Consider the following 25,823-nt stretch of genomic DNA (forward strand, 5'->3'; position numbering starts at 1 on the left):
TGCCCTGCCCTACACTCCGACATCTTCCTCAGGCTCAAGTTGGGAATAGATTTCGTCTCATCCCACTCTGAAATGAAAAAGTAATGGGCAATGAGTTTAAGTGCGTGGTATACCTAGTGTGTGTATGAGTATGTACAGGCTCCGAGAGGCCATGTCTTGCATTTTCAGATTCTGTCCTTGAGGGCAAAAGAAAGACATCCCACCTCATCAGATGGTTTCACTGCAGGACACTGCTACTACCCTGAACCAGCTCGCAAAGGGGAAACACCCAATAATTTGGAGCAGGCTTAAGCATAAGCATAGCTAAGCTGCTCCCAGAATTCAAGTCTGTTGCTTGGCTCAGATTGGTGACCAGGGCAGACTGTCCAATACAGGCTACACTATATCACCAAGCCAGGGTTCAGGGCTAGGCAAAAGGATGATGTAGGCAAATCATACGGTAGGGAGCAGCTGCAGGCCAGTGAGATTTTCCAAGTGCTATTTTGGAAAGAAATCAACTCCAGTTCCTATATTATTTCAAGTCTTCAACTTTGAGTGTTTTAGTAAGAAGTACCCACAAGACCAACATCCCACGATGAGGCAGGTTAAAGAAGGAAACAAGAAATGGCAAATCAGTTTTAACATTTTATTGGGTAAATGATTTTAAAGGTAATAACAATAGTGTCAAAACTACTACAATATCTTTCCACAGCCATACCTTACAGACCCACATAAATCTTCTCATTTTTCTTTTTGCATTTTTAATATTTATTTTAAAGCCATACATGTCATATAAAATGCCCATTTCCAGGAGTTTCCTCAAACTATTAAGCAATTAAATGTGGAAGGAAGGAGGATCTAGTTATACCTGAAGGGATTTCAGGTAATCTGTGATGTCTTACTGTAATCAAAAAACAGGTTCCTAAGAAAGAAGGGGGAAAAAAGCTACTCCAGGTAGCTTTTGCTCATTACAAGTCTCACCATGGCATCACCAAAAATTCATTATGCTGGTGACCGATTTAAAGTGATTTCGGGGAACATATAAAACACTAAAATAACTTAGAAACTAGATCCAAATATTTCAAAAGTAATCAACTTTGATGTACAAAAACAGTCAGAGGTGGTTACAAAAGTGTTTTCTCAGTGCGTCTATGTACCAGCGCAGTTACTGGGTCCAGAGCAAAATAAAAGGTTTATTTTCTTCGGAAACAGTAATAAAAAACAAGGAAAACATATCTTTGTATATAAAGGATCAATGCTGGTCTTAAGAATAATGTAATCAGAAATCCTTAAATCGAGAGGCACGCAACGGGTTTCTGCTTTTAAAAAATAAAAGGAAAGTCACCAGTTTATTTAAATGGAGGAGTTGCTCACACCCCTCAAATAAACTTAATTCAATTTAACGTCACTAGCAAAAATCACTTAGAAACTGTACAAAAATAAAAAAGTTAACATATTTAATCCTGCAGGATTTTTGTAAGGACTGGAAAGCAGGCTTTTGGAGCAGCATTTGGACATGGCTGGGGGCTTCTTTGGTTTTGATCTAACACACGTAAGAGATGGAACCTATTCCAGATGACAGTTTCAAATTTCCTGCACATTTGAACACATGAAAAGAGGCCAGTATACAAACATCCGGTGTGCTGGGCATTGGGACTGTATGCACTGGACTGAAAATCTTATAATGGCTTCACGTGGGGTGGGGAAAAAGAGCAAATCTTGCACTTCCTGCATCAATGACACCGACCTCTCATGGTAGGGGAGACTGGAAAGAGTAGTAGCACATTCTCGTGCAGTCAGAAGGCCACTTGATGAAGGGGGTGGGGGGCAAATGCTTTTTTTAGAATCTAGTACCTGGCTGACTTTAAGAACAAGAAAACTCTTCCAGAAATGGAAGCCTTTTGCTACATACCAAAGTAAAATATGTACTATTTTCCAAGAGGAAAATTACCCAGTTGCATTTGAAAAAGGAAAACACAAATGGAACTAATTAACATTTAAAAGGGGGGCTATGTAAACTTTGTGCTACTCAAATGAAGTTCAAGTATTACTTCTGAGCTATTTAAAGATCATCGAACTTATACAATATTCTGGTGATAAGTGCAATTCACATTTGTGTTTCGGAACAAATAAACCACAACTGGCTAGAACACAACCTGTGCAATTAAAATCTTTGTCGGAGTTAAAAACACATGCTACATATTTCGACATGTTTAAAGTTAATTCAAACCACATATTTAACAACTTTGTAATACACGACAAAGGTGAAAGGGTCTAGCATTTGTTTGTTTGAAGCACACCATTACAGTTTGTATAACACCCTTTACACTACAAAGTCTTTTAGTCAACAGCTACTTAGAGACAAAAATGGACTGTGCATTAATCTGAATATAAAAGGAGACAAAACTATCCTTTTCCCCCAAGCCATGGTGGGAAATATTGCTGACCTCGTCCTCTGAAGCCTGCAGGATGGTTATTTATTTTTTCAGTATAACATTATCATACTGGTAAGAAAACCTATATAACATCTGCATATATCAAGAAATTTAAAAAATCTGATATGATTTTAGAGTCCGCATGACCAGTCACGTGACCTGCTCAAGCTTGATTAGCACCATTAAATACATAAACACACATATGTATGTATGTATGTGTAAGTATATGTATGCACACACACATATGTATGTAATAGATCTTTAAAAAACTTGTAACCATGAGCTCGCCCAGGATGAGGAGCCTGTTGAACTGATGAGATGATGGATAAGATGGATCGACATTGGTCTACTTTGTCTCTCTTCAGTTTGATTTATTTACTTTTTTTTTTTTTGCAGCAGACATTTCATTCAGCTTGTGCTCAGTTTCCCTATAAGGGCAAGAAAAAGTTTCCTTCAGGTAGCCACTTGTTTTTATACTGAAAGACTATCTGCTCCAAAATGTTCCCAAGTAGAAATGAAAGGACTCAAAATCCCTTTCTAAAACCCAACAGCTAGCATTCTCTGACTAATCTCCAGGTTCAATGGAACTGGCTACAGAGATTGCATTTCAGGCTAACAATTGGCTTCTTAGTTAAGGCATCACAACTGAAAACGGTTATTTCAACAGATGCTGTGGATGAAGGAATATCAATGAACTTCTGAGAATTCTCATTAAAAAATTAAAGCAGTTTGATTTGCCACAATGGCAAGCAGAAGGAATTCAGCCAATCATCTCACAAACTAGAAAAGGGTTTTCAGATTCTGAACTGTCTGTCACTTGTCACAGCAACTATATGTATAAGCTATGCCATTTTGATATTCAGTAACATCTCATACTTTTAGACTATATATTCTGCACAATACTTATATTCATCACTTGATATATTGGTTTCCTTTTTGAAAAAATTACACACACACACACACACACACACACACACACACACACACAAACTTACTTCCATAAGATGAAGAGTAATCTTTCTCCATAATCCTGTCATTTTTCCAGGGGATATACATACGTACCTCCTGGTGACGTGAGGAAGTTCTCTTTATGCACCCTGGGAAGACTAGCACTGCAAATGAGCTCAGCTCTAACAACTATATCATATCCAAATGCCAACTCCATTTTTACAGGTATAACATAACATCAACATTGTAAATGTGTTTCTATCAAAAGTATGTAGTGCAGAAAGAGATTCAAGCTATATTATAGTACTTCTAAAACTCTAGTATTGTCCCGATGACAGACATCTGAAATCATGGCACATATGAACTTTTGTTTCACTAGATTACCTTTATCATTTCTTTAAATGGTAGCTAAAATTGCCTCTGGCCAATCATGACTTATTGAAACCTAAAGCTAACAAATTTAAATTAATACATAATAAACAAATGTCTCTTTTTGGTTATTTGCTCAAAATAATTTTTTTCAGCTTAAAAAAATACTTAAGTGTAAGGAATTTGTCTAATCTGTTGCTTCACATATAGAACAATAAAATTTTACAAGAATATTTCTCTAAATTGCCTTTTTTCTAACCCCTCTTAATTCCACTTAATTATATTCATCTCAAAGGCACTAAATTCTGTATCTGTTCTCTTCCTGATACTCGCTGCTTTTCAAAATGGTTTCTATAGCATATTTGCAAGGTAGCTTGTACTTTCTTAAAACAGTGTTTTAGTTTGTAAGTTGGTTCTATAAAGTGATGAGGCAGTCTCTCTTGTGATAATCAGCACAATAGGCACAAATGATTTCTCACTCTCTGTGACAAGCCCTATCACGGACCTTCAAATGATCTATAGTAAAACTAAAGTTTGTATATTCTGACCATGGGTAAAACATACTTAAGGAGAAAAGATCCACATACTAAGCTCACATAGCAAAATGAATTTCAGACGAATTCAAGAATAATACACAAATACCTGAATTTCATATGAATCACTCCCAAACTCAGCTATGAAAAATTATCCTTCTGAGGAAAACTAAAGAAAAACCTAAATAAAATACTTAAAAACTGCACAATTTCTTCCATCCACAGTCAAAAGAAGGAAGGAAGAGAGAAAGAAAGAACAAATGAACAGAAGAAAAAGAGGAATGTAAGACAAGATGGACAGAAAAATAGAAACCTGATTGAGACAGCAAAGCGAAATTCTATATAATATTGTAAAGAAAGAAAATCCCCAAAGTTATATATGCTGAAAAATACATATATATATATACACACACACACACGTGTGTGTGTGTGTGTGTATAAATTCTCAATGATCTGAAATAATAAAACAGGATCTTCTTAACAAATTCCATTTTCCTACCCGTTACCATAATGATCTTACTTGACGATGTCGAAGATTCACCATGGCAACGGAAACTATCATCATAAGATGGTACAGTAAAAGAGATAGCTAGAATAAGGAGGGGTAGGGTCTCCTGGGAAGAGGTCTGCAGAGAGGCCCAGTGACTGGTTGTGCGGCTCAGTGTCAGGAATAATGGTTGTATGGTGGAAGGGGATGCCCAATGCCATTTTGGAAATGATGATGCTGGCGATGAGCAAGGTATTCAGCATAGCTCAGGGTCATCTTTTCACTACGGTACCTGAAAGAAAATCAAGGAAGAGACAAAATTAACATCAAGAAATAGCTGACATGCCAGCATCAGAGCTAGGAAGGATCTTTGAGATAATTTTATAGATCGGGAAACAAAGGTCCAGAGAGGAGCAGTGACTTGCCCAACATTACGCACTACTAATAAGTAGCAAGGATACAGGAATCCAGAGTCTGAGTCCAGCACTCTTTCCACTCTACTACTCCCTGCTTAAATTGTTCTAGAAATTTTATTGCCCTCTCAACCCCAGTTTGCTAACAGGAAGGAACAGAGCAAAGCCAACGTATTGCCATTATGTAAACATCTCATTTGCTTGACTACTTTTTCTTCTGTGATCTTCTATCGCTCCCTCTTTTACTATTCCTTTCCCTCTGTCTACATATCTACTTAGGTCTCATCATTAAGTAAAAACAGTTATAACAAAAAGCTTTTCTTAATCCTGGTATTCCAAACCTCTTTTTCCCCATCTCTAGCTTTTTCATTGCCATGCTTCTCAAGAGTAATATATTTTCTCATCTCACACTACTCCTTAGCCCAGTGCATCTTGGCTTCTACTGTCAGTCTTCCACAGACACTGTTCTTTCAGAAGCCTACCCCTCGTTCCGCTTGACATCTCCATTGTGGGACTGCCCTTTTTGAAGCTCTCTTGTGCCATGGGCCACACAACTCCAACGCCCTTGAATCTCTCCCTGCCTCTCACACTACTCCTTATCTCTCTGACTACTCGTTCTACTCCTGCCTTGTAGAATTTTCTTACATTTTTACTTTCAGTTCTTTTGACCTTATGCTCTGTCCCCACGTGGTGAACCCTATCCTCATAGCTTCAACTCTGTCCTTTTTACAGATGATTCCAAATCACGATCTCTGTCCATGAGCACCACACATGTACATTTTCAGTGATTACTAGACATTTCTATATAGACATCCCAGGAAGCACTTCAAATCCAGAATTGATGACTTTAAGAAACATAAGTTTCCTTCTGTGATCCCTCCCTTGGTTAAAGAGATCGCCTTGGTCCCTTTTATCTAGATTAAAGCCGGGACTTGTTCTTCCCTTCTTCTGAATGATGACCATCTTTTCATTTCTTCCGCAATATTTTCTTATCTGTTTCCTCCTTTCATCCCATCCCACTGCCACAGCTCTTGTTAAGGCTCCCATTTTACCCACTTTGGACTGCTGCCAGATATTCTTATATAACAGCAGTGTCTTCTAATGTTCCTGTTTCCAATTCCAATCTTACACCTCCCTAAAACCATCTCTTTAAAACCCTTCAATGGCTATCAATGGCTATTAGGCTATAGAATCAGACCTAAACTTCTTAGTCCAGAACTTGAGACCCTCATACCTGATCCAATGTACCACTGAATATTCTTCAGAACTTGCTCAGTACTTTGATACCTGCACGTACTGACATGCAAAGTTCTCTTTCAGTTAATCCTTTTCTTCCCCCATTCTCCACCTGTCAAATATTCTGCCCATTTTTCAAGCCCACTCTGAAATCTACCTCCTCTTTGAAATTTTCTATTATTTTCACCCCTTCCTGGAACTCCTCTTCCCCTTTTTTATGATCTCACATCATCTACCACATTCTGGTTTACATCAATAATCATTTTTGTATATGCCATTCTATTCTCCTAGACTGTGAACTCAGGGAAAGCGGAGATGGAGGCATTTTCAAATATGTAACTCCTCAAACCTGGGAGGAGTCCATTTTTAGATTATAGGCATTTATTGTGGTTTTATGGAATTAAAATAAATGGAAACTACAACCCATTTCCCTAAATGTTTGATATTTTCCTTTTTAAATAAGGATCCCTCTGATCCCATGCAGAAATTTATTTAGCATTTGTGAGTCTAGCTCAATTGTATTTTCCAGCAAGCTTTCATGGGAGACTTCTATCACTGTCAAAATCCTAATGTTAAATTCAAATTTGAGAACTGCTAAGCAATGTCAAAGATTAGCCGATAGTTAATTCAGGTAACTTCCTTCAATAATGCAGTCTAAGGGCCCCAAGGGTTTGCTCATATAAAACCAGAGTAATCACACACAGCTAAAGATGGGAAGGATGGGCTCATATATCATACAGGCTTTACTGTCAAGCAGGGATCCATTGTGTCCACCCACAGTACGGCCCTGCTATTCATTTCCACTCTGTTTCAGAAGAGAAGCAGGTATAGTTAGAGAGACCAAAGAAATCAAAGGATTATAGGCATATGTATCAAAATGTACTGGTTTGCCTCACACTAGAAAATGCCTTCTGTACCTGGTCAGTTTTATGGTTTTCCTGAATTCACTGGTAATTGGAGCTTTGTATCCTCCTTTCCTCAGTAAAGAGTCTATGGTCTGAATATGGTCCCATCCTGTGGAAAGTAGACAAGATAAAACACAGTCAAACACAGGTTAAATATAAAATTACTCTGTAGAGTGGTCAGTTATCACTGTTACCAAATGCCATCAACTCCTTTGGTCCTAAAAATCACAGAGAAGAGCTAAGATTTCATCCTGTACAGAAGCAGATTCACCACCACACACCTTCAATTGTAGCTATCCATGATGGCTAACAACAGTGGTTTCTTTATCTCAACCATATTCGAAGGCAAGAAGCTGAAGAGGCTGGCAGTAACTGCTTAGTCATGACTTAGTAACAAACCACATTGTACTCTCCTCTAACAGTAACACCTTTAAAAGGGAGAGAAGAGCCTAAATGTTATCATGCCAACTCAGTAGGATTTAGGACTCTTATACTAACTTATGGTAATTGCTGTTCCTACTGGCATCTTCTGTAGTCAATCAAGTGTATTTATGTGCATATTCAAGGGTGTTTTTATCGGTTCTGACATGGGATGGTATGCTAATATCTGAGGCCCTCTATCTCTTAGGTGTGCTCTACAAAGTCAATGGAATCACAGGATCAAGTCATTTTCTAAAGTAACCCAAACAAATATTCAGCTAGCTGCCTTAAAGACTAACTCTCTGTCTTGGAGGTTTAATGATATTAAATTTTCTGTTACATATCTTATATATTTATGAGCTAAACATGGGAAAACCAAATTACAAGCACTTTCTGATGAGAAGTGCTCCATAAAGTAAAAAAGAAATATTAATTTGAACTAACATGAAACCAGAATTTAGTAGTGACTAGAAAGGACAAGATACTACAGAGTAAAAAGTTATTTTGTGTTACAGAGGTAGTTAATAAAGGTTTGTGCTTTATCTGTAAAATGGAAAAATGTTTGTTGATTGGGAAGTGCAGACCAAACATATAATATACTACTTCATGTATTCTCAATGCTTCTAACCTTAATGGGAAACCTACAATCATAATAGTAGGAGAATGAGTAAGAGCAACCGCCTACGAATGAAATATTTGATATTGACAATGAACTGTGTGGTTGGACTGTCAAACAAAAAGCTTGTTTATATCGCACAAGGCTGTAGCCTAATGGGATGAAGGAAAATGGCTCTTCACATTCATAGCAAACTATTGACTAAAATAAAATCCGACTTTTATAAATATTTGCTTTTTTGAAAGTATACTTTTTAATGTTCTTGCTGTCAAACTCTAGTGCAGAGATTCAACTTCTGTGTAATTCACCGACTTTGTACAGACAATGCAGTGGCAGTGATGGAAGAGTCATTTCTTATCATTTGACACTGATCAATTATCAGACCTAACTGCAAGGTCAGATATTGTATTTCAATTATATATATATATATATATTTTAATTCTTCACCAGATCATATGAAATAAAATACAATGACCTTGCTCCTTTGCAACCTCCGGTAGGTAGGTGGCGGTGCGTTTTGATCCTTTTTCATTGATGAATTCTATTCTAATGCCATGTACACCCACCTGAAAGAAATTGGCAGTTTTATTAGTACAGTCTTCTTCATAGAAACAGAAATAAAAAGTTATAATTTAACTTTCAAGAGAATCCAGTTCTTCCCTTCCCCTTGGTTTTGGAAGGGCATATAAGTTTTCTCTTTCCAAAGCACTGACTTTGGGTTTGAAGGCCATTATGACAGCCATGGAAACTGAAAACATTGATTTGCCATCTCAGGCCAACATGTGCTAGGTTACGCTTTTCTGTTTGGGACTGAAACAACCACTCTGGGCTGTGTGTAGAATAAGACAGTCAATGGCAAGTATCCTGCCACCATTCTGAAATTGTGGCTCATGACAATATAGAACTAGACCAAGGGAACTTACTTTAAAGAACCAGCAAACAACTATCCTGTTTTCAGGTACAATCACCAATTCAAATTAAGTTCCACTCCATTCCCAAACTGTTTAGTCTCTTTATAACCTTGAATTATATGTAGATAAGCAAACACAGATAAAACTGAAAACAACAACAGCAACGACAGCAACCAGGTCTTACATCACCACTCATTACAGAGACTATTTCTAAAAAAATGTATAATGGCGTAAAGTGGGCCAGGGACAAACCCTTACTGTCTATCTGCATCACTGCCCTCATATACTACTACTATTAAACTTAAGAATAATAAAGATATCAAATCACTTTTAGGCATTTTTGTAGTGTCTTATATACTAACCCAGAGACCACTATGACTTTTTTTTTTTATGTGGAACAGACAAACTTTTGGTGATGCCCTACAAAAGATAATCTTCTAAGTAAGTGTGGGTGATTTCTTGCTGTTCTAAGAAATGTACTTTGTCTCTTCTTAGCATCCAATCAAAAGATATCTGTCGTTTCCCCTAATATCATAACACAGAATAGTGTATAGAGCCAAAAATCATAAAAAGTGCCTAACTTCTTTGTAAACATAGATAATAAAAATGAAATTTCAAAAGCATAACAACTGCATCCTGTTCTCCCATATCTGTGGTTTCTTTGGATCAGTGGTTTTCAAGTGGAATGCATGGTTATCCAAGGTACTAGAGGGAAGATGTAAGGCCAGCTAAATCTTTTTACCCAGGAGAGAGGCTTCTTTTCAGAGCAGATGAGTGAAATCATAGACCTTTACTCTTTCTGTCTGCATGGATGTGAAGGTGTAGAAGAGGAAAAGGAGTCCATAAAAACTTCTTTTGGTTCTTCCACCCTTAGGCTGAAATTTTCCAATTTTCCAGGAAATAAAAAGTCCTCTGGAAAAACCGTTTTGTTCTTTCCCCAGGTCTTCATCTGTCCATCCGACCACTAGTCTGTCGGATCTTCTGAGTAGTTTATGTTTTTTTATTAAAGCCTATCTCTGTGGCTATTTCTTTATCTGTTTAACATCAGTATTCTTATGACTCTCCTTTTGCTGAAAATGCAATCAGGGCAGTTGTTTAAAAACTAACATAATCAGGCCTCCCATGCCCTGTGGGAAATGACTGTGGACAGCTGAGAAGAAATATGAGTGCTTAGCTATCAGCCATTTCCAGGATAAAGGACATCTACTAATCTCCCCAGTGCCTGAGACAGTACTGAGACAATGATAAATTTGTTAAGAGTTTCTGTATACTGACTTTCTGATGAGAGACTTTGAGATTTTTTCCTTTAACGATATCACATCCTTCATAATTTGTTTTAAAAATATTACAGCATAATTAATTTATGTCCCCATCTTTCACTGAAGTGAATTTTGCATCTCCAACTCAATTTATTAAGATCTGTCATGTTTAAACTGCAAAAAAAAATAAAAGAATTGCGGCGCTTATTAAGGTTTCTAATCAAAACTGTAAGAGGAAGACTGTTTCCCTATCTGCAGGATGAGAGTGATAGAATAAGTCAGTGGTGTTTAACTGGCATGGAGTGGGGATGAGGGCTATGAAGTTTATCAGAATTTCAGGAGGTTTCATGCTTCAGCAAGTACAGTTTGAAAAAAGAACTCCCCAGGTGATTTTTTTTTCTAGGTTAACTAGATAACTTCTAATTATCAGTTGAGTTCTGACAAACTGTAGCTATGTATTGGGGAAAAAGTGATTTAGGCAAATTAGAAGTGATTTAGAAACATAAATCTTTTCTTCATAGGAGTACATTCTGTGCTCTTCAATAAAAATTTCACAGATTTTAAAGCCTAGTAATTTAACAATTAAAAGAGGTTAAGACCAACTGTATGGTACGTGAATAATACCTCAATAAGGCCAAACTGGAAGGACATGTTGACCCAAATAAAAATTATTCACAAATAAACTGATTTACTCTTATATTTTGAGAAGGCCCCACCATCAAATTCGATATGAAAAAATACATCTAAGTTTTCCAATTTTGAATCAGTACCACATTTACAATTTTAAATTCTGTCTTCCTGTGATTTTGAATAACTGAAAGCCCCTGTAAATTGAACTGTAAGTATGGTAAATTGAACTGTAAGTATGGTGATTTTAAAGTGAGTCCTTTGTGAGAAATAATTTATTTTATAGGTCAAAAATACATTCCACTATGATATAAAGCCCAAACTGGAGTGACTCATTTTTTCAACCTAGTGGAATCAGGAGAATGGTAATAATGTTCTAAACAGAATCCAAGCATAATAGCATTTTGTCACCTGTTGAGTAACAGCATTTTCCTTACTCCCAGAGCCTTAGATGCCACCAAACAGTCATACTGCATAATCAGTACAGGAGAGTGGAAAATAGTCTGCTGTGGGGAATGACCGAATCTGGCCAACCTGTGGAAATTACCAGCTTTATAAATTAAGTCATCTCCATGAAAATGAGCACCAAACTAATTCTGTATTTCTTGAGGGAGGCATCTGTCACAACTGCAACTCCAGCATATAATCCTCGTGTATAATTGAATTCTCCTTTAGACAGATTAGAGGATCCTGCAGCCCGGCAGCATCCCAAGAGACAAAGACTGTAGTTGCAATTATCAGCTAGATAAGAGATCACCTACCTAGAGAACTGAGATTCCCTGAAGCCGCTTTGCTTTAAAACTCTGTTGCAGTAACTTTCCATTCCTAAGGATGGATAAGAAGGTAGCATATGGCAAAACTATGCCAACAAACATAACTCTAACTACCATTGTTCAAAGCACAGCCAGGTGGGCAAAAACTAGAGACTTGAAAATCTAGCCTTATGGGAGTCTGCAGGTCGTTTTCAAAATTATTAGAAGGTCTGAGAAAAAAATGCTTTCAAGGTCCATCAGCTGTGATAATATCCTTTTAATCAAGACTGTACTTTTGCTAAGCAAAGCTATAAATCAACTCGAATGGTAGTAAATTAAATGTAGGACTTATAGATAAGAGGATATGGAATGAAACAGTGCTGTTTCTGTGTGTGCTAAGGGAACATTAAGACCAGCTGAACAGATTCCTATTTTATGCTAAAGTGAAAGCCATATTTATTCTGAACCATTCCATAGCACGTCATTTTTATTAATGCTATTACACAACCTTTTGTTTGTACCATTGTCCCGAATGATTAAATGTCAAGACTAATGTTAGGACCCTAAAGTATATCTTGATTATTCTGGGCTTGATTATTCAGTTTGGGGATTATACATCCCCAACTCCACCTGGCCTCAGCCCCATCCTCTTTCCTCTCTTGTCCATTTCTCTATCTGATCGGTCCTGTATCAGAGAGCATGTGGGCAGAGAGAGAAGAGATACATGCAAATTAATCAATTTTTCTACATAATAAAAGGTTTGGAAGAAGAGATTATAAATAATGGCTAAAATGAAGCTTCTAGACTGTCTGCAGATTTCATTTATCCTCGTTATCTGGTCGCTTGTTAGAAATGTGGCTTCATTTAAAACTATTATACTCTAATGCAGTGACTCTTGACATAGAAGCATTAAAAAAAAAAACCTGCCCTCTTCCCATCTTATTATAATACATGGGTCCATATTATTCTCCTCACAATTGGACAGTCAATGTTTAATTTACCTTAGTCTGTCTATAAGGCAAGTGTTATTCCTATAATTCACTAGCAACACTATGAAAGGGTCTCATTTTTACTTAGGCACCCAATCAGCAAGCCAACAATAAGGATATGCTGAAATATGAAAAAGTCATCCGGCTAAAAGCACCGATGAGTATAAAATGCACTCTGGCTAAGTCGAGTAGGATCCACACAAGCCTTGGACCACTTGGGTCCACAATTACCTCCGCAGTCCTGACCCTCAAAGCTAAATCTGCCCGATTACATCCTGGCCAAAAAAATCAATTTACTTCCTCAGGTTTGTCCTGTCTTCACAAATTCCACAGTAAGCTCCACTCTTGCCCATTTTCAGAACCAAATGTTGGGTTTCCCTGTAACAGTATGTCCAGTGTTGTTCAGTGAGTTCACCTTGGATCAAATAAAAAATATCAGGAGGTCAAAGAATCGAAAGTTGCTTGAGATGTCTCTGTTGATGATATCAATTGGCAAAATATGCTTTGCCATTAGCAAAGCATCCAGTCACTGGTCATTCACATAAGGCTGACCTTCTAGGCTCAATATGCCAGTTCCACTGAATTGAATGAATGGACTCTGTTCCTAATGAGAGGAGCTCAGGATGTTTGACAAACTCCCTAACCTTTAGAAGCTGGCATCATAGAAGACACACATGCTCTCTCAAAACAGCCTGTGGTACCATGAACAGAAACAGACACTGTACTGGACAAACCATGGGTCTGACCTGGAGTCTGGCATTTCTTCTATTCTTAGGAGGAAAAAGCCATTTGTGGTTTTTCTCCTAAAAGTACAAAAAACATAATGCAACACATTCCATTCTTTCACTCATAACCCCATAGTTCCTTCTGCCCCACCCCCAGCTCGGCCTTCTAAAGACAGCGACTCTTCCTTTTCCCAATGAAAGCAAATTAAAAATAATGGAAGAAAATACTCCAAATTTGGCTTACTCCAGGTTTATGCTCCTGAATAATTCTTATTTGAGCAAGAAAAAACAAGATTTTAATCATAAAAGCTGATGACAATTTATGTACAGATCCTAATGAATCACTTCCCCCATTCCAGATACTACAAAAAAATAATGTAGACTACATACTGGCCAGATATACCCATCAAATCCTCAAAGTTGATTTTGCATCACTTCACATTACCAAATAATAAATTTTAGAAAATGTTGCTGCGATTTTTTTTCTCAGTAATTTTTACTTTTGTGAACCTTAACAATTGTAAAAATGGATTATTTCTTCTGTTTATAAAAATAGTACATGCATATTATCCCTCCCCCAAAAAAAATCCCTTCAGAAGAATATAAAGGAGAAAATAAGGATGATCTGGAATCCTAATACCACCTAGAGATGACTCTTGCTTTAGTGACTTAAAAAAAATCTCCTGAACCAGCTAAAATGCCATTGTGGAATGAATATATATATATATATATATATATATATACACACACACACACACACACACACACACACACACACACACACATATATATATAAAAGGCTGGTTTTATCCATTATCTGACCAATTCCTGTAGCTGTCCTGTTTTCGAATCTCCTTTAAGTGAGATACCTTTAGAAGCAAAAGAAATACTAGAAAAATGAATTAAAAAGGGTAATTGATTGCAAAGCCATCACTTGGGCACAAGTAACATTTTAATATGTTCTATTATAAAAACTATTTCATCTACCTCAGCAGAGATTTATTTTTTCTGTTGTTAATTTTGTGAAAATAACAGCAAAGCTCTTCTTTACCAAAATACATATATGTTGCTCTTCTCTAAAATCCCTGCAAATTAGTCACCTGTAGCTTGGAAATTAGTTCAGTCTCCATGGACCAATCCTTGGCTTTTGCAGAGCTTACCAAAGAACCAATTAGTGCCAATTTTGATTCACGTAGGAGACTTAGACATCTTATCTGTCAGGAACACAAGCCTTCCAATTTATTTCACAAAGGCCACTGAACAACGATCTGATAACATTTATTTTGCTAATAGCAGACACACAGCTCTAAAATACCTGAACTTGCTAATAATCACCCCCATGAACTTTTAAAGAATTAGTTAAGATTTTAAATAAAGCATGGCTAATGAAGAGGTGCTTTGAAAAGCTATGAAGCTAAACATGTTTCTATCATTTGCAATGAAAGAAATTGTTCCTACTCTAAGGCTTTGCAGAGAACAAGTGACAGCTCAGAGTACAATTAAGGAAAAAAAAAACAATTCTCTGTAATGATTCATTAAAATGAGCATTCCTTAAAAATTGAACATTCTGAGGATTTCCAAGGAAATTTAGGCAACACAGGTGACCTTTACATAAAAAGCCTGTTTTTCATAAAAAGTTAGAAAAATGCATTCCTACAATTAAAAAAAAAAAACAGAAATAAGGAAGGGATGAATTTATAGACAAGGAAACTAAAGTTATAAAGTTTTCTTAGAATCTAGAGATGTGAATTAGTTTGCTATTCAAAGCCGGGGCTGGGGGGGGGGTGGGTAGTGGCACCTCTTGGCAAGCATACCTAATATAAAAAAAATATTGTTTGCCTGATAAGAAACTAAGAAAAATCTTATGCATGAATACCTATCTGACTCAAAATGGGTTTATTCAGTCTATAAAAGATTTATTCCTAAAAAGTTACATGTGGGTTGAATTTATATGAATTAATCTTAGTCATGAAGAAGACAATAAAATAACCCTATAGTGAGTCCTTCTGCAAAGAAATACATCTATTTGTAAAGTGAATAATCACTCCCTAAGATATTTACTAATTTAGATTTACACATATAATGTTGCCTTAAAACAGGGGATGATAGAGTAATAAAATAGAGGCATTTATGTTTTAGCATACTTTTCTTCCTAAAGAGAATGCTTTAGTGAAAAAGAAATGTAGAATGTACAACTTCAAAACCTAGCCCCTTTTTTGAAAACTTTTGTTGCCTACATTTAAGTTGGCAATAGCCAATTTAAAAGTAAGGACTCCTTATGACTTCTAAATGGTTAGTGGTGATTCATTCTCTGAAAGTAAAATGAAACAGAAGCCATTTAAAAACAGAGTCACCGCATCACATTGTCAGTATCCACAGACTTTAGGTATTATTTAGTCCAACTTTTCCAGCTTCCTGGCGAGGAAACAGAGATCCAGAAAGGTCACTGAGCTGGGTAGTGGCAGTGAGGAAGACAACCCAATTCTCCTTATTACCAAAATGCAGGACTCTTTTTTATTAAGTGTTGGGGACAGACACACGCACCACACACACACACTGTACAAAAAGGAATAGACTATAATGGAACTACAAAGGAAAGGGCTGGAAGAGTTTGTGGATTTGGGGGAAGCAGGAAAATGTTCCTCCACCAAACAACACACTGGGAGAAAGCAAGAAGCAACTGAAGGAGGCATAAGAATGGACAACACAGCCCATTTCACTAAGAGTACCTATAGCTAATGGAAATTTGTGTGCATTAAATCACCTTCTAGAAGTTACTTTGCCTTATTTGGCTTGCTTCCTCACTAGGCTTCTGATGCATTGACTTGTTGATGCACAGCAAATTCTAGATGGCAAGGAAGCATGATGCATTCCTTTCCCAATGTTCTATAGCACTTGAAACACATTTTGAGTAGAGAGTCAGGACAAAGACTAAATTATCATAAGGATAGTGAAATATAAAAATCTCAAGGTTCCTATGAAAATACCGAAAAGCATTATCTTAGATATGTGAAGCATATGCATATATATATGTATATATACACATATATACATACACACACATACATACATATATGAGAGAGAGAGAGAGAGAGAGAGAGAGAGAGAGAGAGAGAGAGAGAGAGAGAGAGAGAAGAGAATCTTAAGTTAGAAGAAGCAAAACATGGTGTATACTGTAGTTGGGGAAAAATAAGCAAGGGGGGTAGACAAAACATATAGACCTAGAAGTCAATTCACTTGGTGATTTAGTGAGTCATACTAACCATCTGTGTATGAATGAGAACTTTGTTTCCAGTGGCACATTGAGAGGAGCTAGAAAATATAAGGGAGGAGAGGATAAAAAGAACATGAACTTCTAAGATATATGAGAGATGATAGTAGCCAATTTCCTCATCTCATCTGTTTACTCTCATGAAGGTTGTTACAGAAGCGTGCTATTATTAAATGCAACCCAATATGTCAGAAATGGAGCTGTGATCACTCAAGAGGTGTGTTTTGAGATTGCTTTAAAAGCGAAGTACAGCTCTCTGGGTACCAGGAACCCAACAAGCTCATGTACAATGACAGATGCTTTGGTCCTTTAGGGACAGAGTGAGACCAAGAGCTTGGAGTCTACCTCTAAAGTTCAGGGACAGATTTTTGATATCACACAAGAACCATGTTGGCCAGTGCCATCAAGCATGGGTTGATTCCAAGTTAGTGTTGGGTGCTAAATAGGAAGAGTCTGTCTTAGGACCACAATGTTTTTTGCCCAAGTGATAGAGGTATATACAGGTGATCAGTATATACTGCTGAGGTATCAGTGATCCAGGGAGTTAGATATATCAAAAAGTGCCTTGTGGCTTGTAAAAATGTCATTAATTTATTGAAATGTATATATTGGTCTACTTCAGAATACAGAAAATTCTTCCTCATGCCTTCAAAACGATCTTGTTTCTAAACATCGAAATAAAAGATGCCTGACTACAGTTTAGAAAATATTTTGTCTTCTGTCAGCAAATTGCTACATGAACTCCCACAAGGTCACTGGCAGGATACTTACAAGTTCTTACACAAACAAAAAGCTTATTCATTTATACCATCCTGAAAATGACCAGCTACAAGATGACATACCTAGAGTCATCCCTCAAGTCAGTCTCCAGCTACTGTAATGCCATTGGCTTTATATCCTTTCAGATATTTAAAATGAGGAGACATGGCTCCCAAATAGTGTACAAGGTCTAGGCTATATATCATTTTAGAGGACTCCAACATGCTACATGAGCTTTTCTTTCTTTCTACAGCACCATGTCTGTCAATCATCCTGTCATTCAGAATTAAGAGAATGCTGTCGACTGAGGAACACAGAACAGGGATAAGTAGTTTTTGTGTTCAAACACAAGGCAGATCACTTCATATTTCTCCCTAGGGGAGCACTTCTCATATAACAACCATTTTAGTCTTGTAGGTAGATATTTCATTGTATCGGTTAATGATTTTTTCCCCCAAATCATTCACTTCTCATCCTTCTCATACCTATCAGGGTAATTAAGTAGATTATGATTCAGGCAATAATCAGTCATTCTCTGAAGGCTGTTCCAATTTGTCTTTATAGCCTTTCATGATGGTTTTGTTGTTTTTAACTACCCAGGCTCCTTCGGAAGCTACCTATACTCATTTTAAATATTACAATTACCATTTTAGGGAAATAAAACATATGGAAGCATTACTAATCATTCTCTCAATTCAATACTTGAAATTATTTACATCCACTTGTGAAACCATTTATCAGAAAGTCCCCATATTATCAAATATAAGCATTCTAGCCTCTAAAACAAAATCTGATGTAAATCTTGCTTTCCTACTAAGTTCCAATATAAAATTAGAGATATGTTACCAAAAGAGAATTCCCAAATAGGCTGAGTTAAAAAGCTTAAGCGAAGAAGAGAGTAAGACAGGAGCAGGCCCTGTGGCAGTTCACTTGTTTGTTGATCATTTGAAAATTAGGTAGCTATTACCACCAGTCGCATCTCTCATCCTCATGAACACAGAGATGTCTGAGATGTCTGTCCTGTTACTGAAGTTACCTACTTCTATGCTTTGGTACTTTTAGACATTGCCCTCTCTCTGCTTTGATTTGGGTATTTTCGTCCTTTAATTAGGAATTCTACTATAGTAACACACTTCACCAGTGGGGGTCAACTCTCGAACTGCACTTTCACCAGAAAAAAACCCATGTCAGAGTTTCTTTCTTATATAAAACACAACTGTTACCAACCTTTGACTTAAAAATTACATATTAGAATTCTGTAATCATCTCCTGTTTTCCCCGTTGGCCTAAACATATTACAGCACTTTGTATTTCAGGTTAAAATTAGATACTTATGATGAATAGACTATTTCATTCTTGGAAGAAAAGTTGTAGCTATTTGACAGTGTGAAGTTTCTCAAAGTGAAATGTATATTTTCATAATATAGACAGACTTCTCATAAAGGAAATTTGTGATATAAGTAACATATACAAAGATAAACCATAAATAAAGACTTCCCCATAATCCTCTTTTTAATAGTGATTGGACATTCAATATAATCTCAGTTATATAAATAAATATGCAGATTTATTAATACAAAGACACAGGAAAATAACTGAAAGAAATAATCTAAAATGTTAACAGTGGTTAACTCCGAATGGTGTAATTATGAATGGTTTGAATTTCTTTATATTTTTTGAATTTTAAAAGTTTCCTTCAATAAATTAGAATTACAATATAATTTTGAAAAATAGGTTTAAATATCTATGCATATGTCTTTTTATTGTGCTAAAATACACAAAACATAAAAACTGCCATTTTAATCATTTTAAAGTACACAAATCATTGGCATTGAGTATATTCACAATAGTGTATAATTATCACTACTGTACAGTTCTAGAACTTTTTTATCACCCCAAATGGAAACCCTGTGCCCATTAAGCAGTCACTTCCTATTCAACCCCTCCCCGCAACTCCTAACAACCACTAATATACCATTGATCTCTATGGATTTTCCCATTCTGGATATTTCATATGAATAGAATCATACAGTATGTGGCCTTTTGTGGCTGGCTCCTTTCATTCACTTAGCACAGTTTTCAAGGTTCATTCATGTTGTAGCATGTATCAGTACTTTCTTTTTTGAGGTAAATAATATTCAATTGTATGGATATACCATATTTTATTTATCCCTTCATCTATTGATAGGAGACATGTGAGTTGTTTCCACCCGTTGGCTATTGGGAATACTGCTGCTATAAACATTTGTGTACAAGTTTTTGTTTCACCATCTGTTTTCATTTCTTTTGAGTATATACCTAGGAGTGAAACTGTTTTTAAATGCCTTTAATTCTCCTTTAGCATTCTGTGTTTAAGGTAGCAATGCTCTTTCAGAATTATTAATGATAACCTTTACAACATTATTCCCACAATAATACCATTTAGTTTTCAATCACTGACCATGGTGCATTTTTTAAGTCCAAATCACAATCTTTTACTTACTTAAGAAGGAATTTTTTACCCTTACTCTTTGCGAACAAATTTTCGTATGCTAAAATACTTCAAACTATGAGAAATGAAAAAGAGTCTTTTCCTCTTAGCACAGCAATGCAAGCGATATCTAAATGACTTTCAAATGTTTATATATTAAAAGCACAAAAATATACGTGTGTATTTTTTGTTGGTATTTTCACAGGAAACCTTCACTAAATAGGCACCAATATTTAAGCCTTAAGGAATGTATTTAATATAAGATACCAAGTAGAAGCAGTAGAGAATATTCTAGAAATTCAAACTGGCAGATGGTATCGAGTGAGGATAAATATGCCTTGAAAGAATACACAGTACCAATTCCTAAGTGTCTGACCTCCCACCCTCCCTACAGAAAGCTGATACATCCCATGAACATAAAAGCCCAAGAATATCGACATTACTTTTGGCTATAGGCAGTACATGAACTGGGCTAAAGATGATGGTGGACTCTGTTTACCCATACGTGTATAACAACTGTTGGATTCTCTCATTTTGTCTCCCCACCACAAATGCATGCATACACATTTATGCAATATACATTCATGCACATGCACATGCACACATACGCATGTCCATGCATGTATGTACACACACCTGAACTATACTTCCAACTTGGGGGCTGCAATTAAGGGTAGAAGTGTTTTTGTAGCTCGGTCTTCCCCTAGACATCAGGTGTCCCCCAATATCACTCCCACCCTCACCACTATACACAGACCTTGCAATTCAGAAAGCAGAAATAAAATTCTAGCTAGAGAAGGAGTAGCCTTAAAGCAGTAAAGGAAGCACCCAAACTGCAATATTTCTTAATAAGGGGTATGATTCGGGATCATTTAAAAATGAAGTATTGCGGAATATTTTTACATTATTGGTAGACTTCTCTTTAGGAAAAATTCAAATAGGAACAATAAATTTATAGCAATCAATCAATTAGGAAGTTTAATTCTATAAAAAGCTTTACATATTCCAACTTTGCTAGGATCAACCCTATCAATTAACTTTATTTTTCCTTTACTTTTCAATTAACTTTATTTTTCCTTTACAAAGTAAAAAAAAAATAAATCTTAAGATGCTTTCATATTTTGATAATGCTCCAAAACACCCTACCACAAAACCCAAAAGGAACTCTTTCATCCTACTCTCTGTAGAATTTTTTAAATAGCTCTGGCATAAAAGCAATAATTTATATCACTGAGGTTTTTTCAAATGAAGATTAAGATCTTTATGGATGACTTGTTCTGTATGTGGAAAAACTGAATGGCGGCAGAGTAAGTCATCCAAAGTCTCACAAGGAATCGAGGCAAAGCTAATAATAAAACTCAAATCCAATTAACTATCAAGACTGTGATCTGTCCACAAAGAAAAATATCTCATTTACCATGGGGACAGGCATTCTAAAAAGGCTGTAGAATTAAAACATGTCATAATGATACAATCATGTCATTTATGAGTGTTTATGTGCAAGAGAATGCTATGTATATCACTGAATTCTCAATGTTTTATTCTTATAGATTGTTTTATTCATATTTACATTTCTTCATGCTTTGTGTATAGTTATTTTCTCTGCTATTAAACTATAAGGTGCTTTATTTGGGGACCAAATCTTAGTACTTTCATATATGTTGCACAGTACCTTAAGTACAGTAGGCATTCAATAATGTGAGCATGTTGGTGTGCAGTATTTCATAGACGTACACTTAACTACCTCCTCCTAACCACCAAAGCAAATTATGTTGAGAACCTTTAAACTTCCTTAATCCATTTCCCATTTACCACAAGAATACTCGCCAGCAGTGCTTGCAGCTGTAGTGTTTACCCTGAGATAACTCTCAGATTATAATCCTAACCTTATCCCCAAAGTTTGCCATGAAATATTTTGCTTTTATTATTATTTTTGCATCACTCTAGTATATTGATTGTCTTTGGAAACAAATGACATCATTCTATTCCTAGCATTCTGTTTTTAGTGGTTTTTCCATTTATAAAATATAGTAATTCTCAATTGCTGAAAACGTCAAACCCTAGAAAACGTAGCATTCCTACGTGTAATGTTAACATAGTTCTTGAACAGTTGTTAACCAAAGATTCATTTGATGAATCCAATTTATGTATACATTTCTGTTACATTAGGATTAGAGACAAGTTCTGTTTAGAAATCACTCCAAGAACAATTTTTATATTTTATTTTCACATTGAAAACCAGTTAGATTTGCTTCAGCCTCAAAGAGCGTAGCATGTTTATATAAAATTAACACTAGCAGTAAACTGCACTTTTTTTTCCTAAAGGGAAATGGGTTAAAAACCCAGCCCCACATTTTGGACAATACAAATATGGTCAATATAGACTACGCCAATAATATCAATGCAGAGATACCCAAGATATAACCTTAATATTATTTGTTAATGTGTTTAAGCATATAAGTTAAGGTGGCCAAAAATGAATGAATAAGATTTAACTCTAACCAACACCCAGTCATTATCCACAAGCTGATCTTCCCAACTGGTGTATTATCCTAACTCTTTTGCTTCTTGATTCTTAGACATATCCTTTGACCAACTAACTGCTCGATGGCAGTAACATAAGAAGAGTGCACCAGGATGCAAGAGGAGAAACAAATTCCAATTAGTCCTTCTTACTACTTATAAACAACTTTTACAAGGTCCTCTGGTGAAATAATAGGATAAAAATGAAGAGAAAATTCAGTTGGGGGATTAGAATAACACACGGCACTTTGTCTCTGAAAAAACTCCTTTGCTAATGTCTCATTGATCAGCTCTGAAGTTTATTTATCCTTGTTATTCTCTACCTTCATTACAACAGAGAATGGGCTGAAAGAGTTATTTTCTGGGCCTAATTTTAAATAATTACTCCGGAATTACCTTCATTTTTCTTTAAAAATTGTCTAGAGTCTTACCTCCCAGTCCAAATAATCACAGACATCTTCAAAGTTAGTGAGCAGAGAAACTGAGCAGAAGAGCCGTGGCAGCTCATCCCTTGTCATTGGGGGAAAACGGCTATCTTTAAGGGCACTGTTGAAAACAAAGCAAATATTAAAGCAACTGCTAGATATGAAAGTTCCTAATTTCAAATGCAGACAATCATTTAAAAAGGTAAAAGATAGAAACAAAATCGGCAAGGTACCAAAGGCATCAATAATCTTCAAATGTATTTGAAGGACCCAAAGATTTTAGAAGTGGTCATTTTTTTATCATTCAGTAGATTGTGTTTACTAGCAAATCCTGTAACCAATTCAATTGTAAAGAGTGAATGATCAATTACATTTCCTGTACAATCATTTCCTCGTGTAGTTTCCTGTTACCTGTAGATTCTGAGAATGTTTTATTTTACTTTTGAGAAGAATAAAAACCAGACTAGTGGAAACTTGTGGGAAGACTTCTGGAGCTACTGCTGGTGGAAAAAAAAACATATGCATTTCATGTTGTAAAAAAAAAAAAAAAGTTCATACTAGGTTGGCCAGTTACCACAGAACAGCACTCAAAGAGTTAAAAAAAAATCAAAATTTCATGTTCTTCAAGCAAAAGAAATCAAAGAAAATGATAATAATCATGCAAATTACAAACTAAAACTACTCATGAGGATTTCAGGTCCCCTCTAAAGGATAATTCAAGATATGGTTCGAAAGTGTGAAACTACAGGAAATAGGCTAATCTAGGAAATAAAAGTATGATTAGGAGACTATTAATCACATCAATGGATTTCTGAGTACATCAACTCTGATTGGATCCTATAATCAAAGGTAGTATACCACAGTGCCAAATTCTAGAAAAACTCCACTGTAAAGGACAAAAATGTTGGAAGATCATAATTCTTCCTGCAAAAGTAGAATAGACATACAGAAAATATAGAGACACACACACAAGCACTGTGTGTTCCTTGTACTTTTAAAAGAAACCACTTCCTAGTCAAAAACAAAAACAAAACATATCTCTGATTGTACACTATAGTAATGGCACTGCTGGCATTTGCGCCATTCATCCTCAAATGTCTTATATAGCAGCTAGGCTTATAAATGTTTTTTTAAAAAGATATATTTTCACAGATTAATCCTCAGAGGGTGCAAATTTAGAGCCTGCAAACTGGGTCATAACAAAGTCCTATGACCTTTGAAAATAATTTGATTCCTTTTGCAGTGACTTCCTCATTACTGGATTTTCCTTTTTTCGTTTTTCCATCCCTTCCTTTGCATTCTGAACTTTACCCACTGTATTGGACAAATATATATCAATGTTTGTATTTTCGATGCTATTTTGGTACCCATTCTATTATGCTATACAAAGGAAAATGCTCATAGAAAGATATAGAGGTGTTTTATATACAGTATAAATGTTTCTTTCCTATTCAATAAACCAAGATTAACCAAGTACCAGGAAATCTGTGATAATTCATACTATGAGTTCAGTATTTCACTATTTTATAATTTAACAACACAAATTTCCTATGGTCTGGTTTATTTTCCTACTGGCAAATGAAGTGTTAAAAAGTGTTTTCAAGATCACATTCGAAGCCAAGATAAAGATAGTGTGTGTGTGTGTGTGTGTGTGTGTGTGTGTGTGTGTGTGTGTGTGTGTGTGTGTGTAAACTCTCTCTTTCCCCCACTGACACATACACACATACTGGAGAAAAGTTCTAAAACACAGACCAGACGATCCCATGCATAAAAACCAAAGGGCAATCACACTTTCAGTTTTCCTGTTAAGAAGGAAAAAAAAAAACTTTTACATTAGAATAATATAAAATATAATTTTTAGGGCTAAGATTTTTTTTATTGTGGCAAAATACACAAGCATTAAATTTACCATTTTAAGTGTACAGTTCTGTGGGATTAAGTACATTCGCACTGTGCAATAATCACCACCATCTATGTCCAGAACTTTTCATCTTGCCAACTGAAACACGATATCCATTAAATACTAACTCCCCATCCCACCCTCTTCCCAGTTCCTGGCAAAATGTAATTTAAATATATTTTTATAATTTCAAGTAATTACAGTAATATAATCACTAACGTTTTTGATATAATAGCTTTATTGAGACATATAATTCACATAACCATAAAATTCACCCTTTTTATGTATATAATTCAATTCACAGAGTTGTACAACCATCACCATTATCCAATTTTAAAACATTTTCTTCACACCAAAAAGAATCCCATACCCATTAACAGTTACTCCACATTCTTCCCTCCGCACAGCTCCTGGAAACCAGCAATCTACTTTCTGTCTCTATGGATTTGCCTATTCTGGATGCTTCATATAAGTAGAATCATAATATGTGGCCTTTTGTGCTTGAATTCTTTTACAAAACATGTTTTTAGAATTTCGTCCATGTTGTAGCATACATCAGTACTTCATCCTTTTGTCTAATAACATTCGATTATACAGATACATCACATTTTGTTATTCATTTATCTGCTGATGGACATCTGACTTGTTTCCAATTTTTCGCTATTATGAATAATGCTGCTTTGAATACTAATGTATGAGTTTTTGTGTGGACATATGTTTTCATTTCTCTTAGGTAGATACTTAGGAGTAGAATTGCTGGGTCATATGGTAATTCTATGTTTAACTTTTTGAGATGCTAACAAACTTTCCCATAGTGGCTGTACCATTCTATGTTCCTACCAACAATGTATTGAAGGATTTTTTCCCACAT

The 25,823-nt window shown here is 35.8% G+C and overlaps 1 protein-coding gene across 1 annotated transcript in view; it reads right to left on the reverse strand.

Moving 5' to 3' along the window:
- Nucleotides 1-611: 611 nt before the first annotated feature.
- The window catches only part of AMMECR1 (AMMECR nuclear protein 1), a 101,167-nt gene continuing 75,955 nt past the window's right edge, over nucleotides 612-25,823 (reverse strand). The window contains exons 3-6 of the mRNA XM_036227319.1: nucleotides 23,059-23,173; nucleotides 8,817-8,907; nucleotides 7,318-7,414; nucleotides 612-5,043 (exon numbers count right to left, since the gene is read on the reverse strand). Coding sequence (XP_036083212.1) covers nucleotides 4,929-5,043; nucleotides 7,318-7,414; nucleotides 8,817-8,907; nucleotides 23,059-23,173 — 418 coding nt within the window. The 3' untranslated portion in view covers nucleotides 612-4,928. The remainder of the gene's footprint in view (nucleotides 5,044-7,317; nucleotides 7,415-8,816; nucleotides 8,908-23,058; nucleotides 23,174-25,823) is intronic.

This window comes from Rousettus aegyptiacus, unplaced genomic scaffold (genome assembly GCF_014176215.1).
Source record: "Rousettus aegyptiacus isolate mRouAeg1 unplaced genomic scaffold, mRouAeg1.p scaffold_m13_p_9, whole genome shotgun sequence".
NCBI lineage: Eukaryota > Metazoa > Chordata > Mammalia > Chiroptera > Pteropodidae > Rousettus > Rousettus aegyptiacus.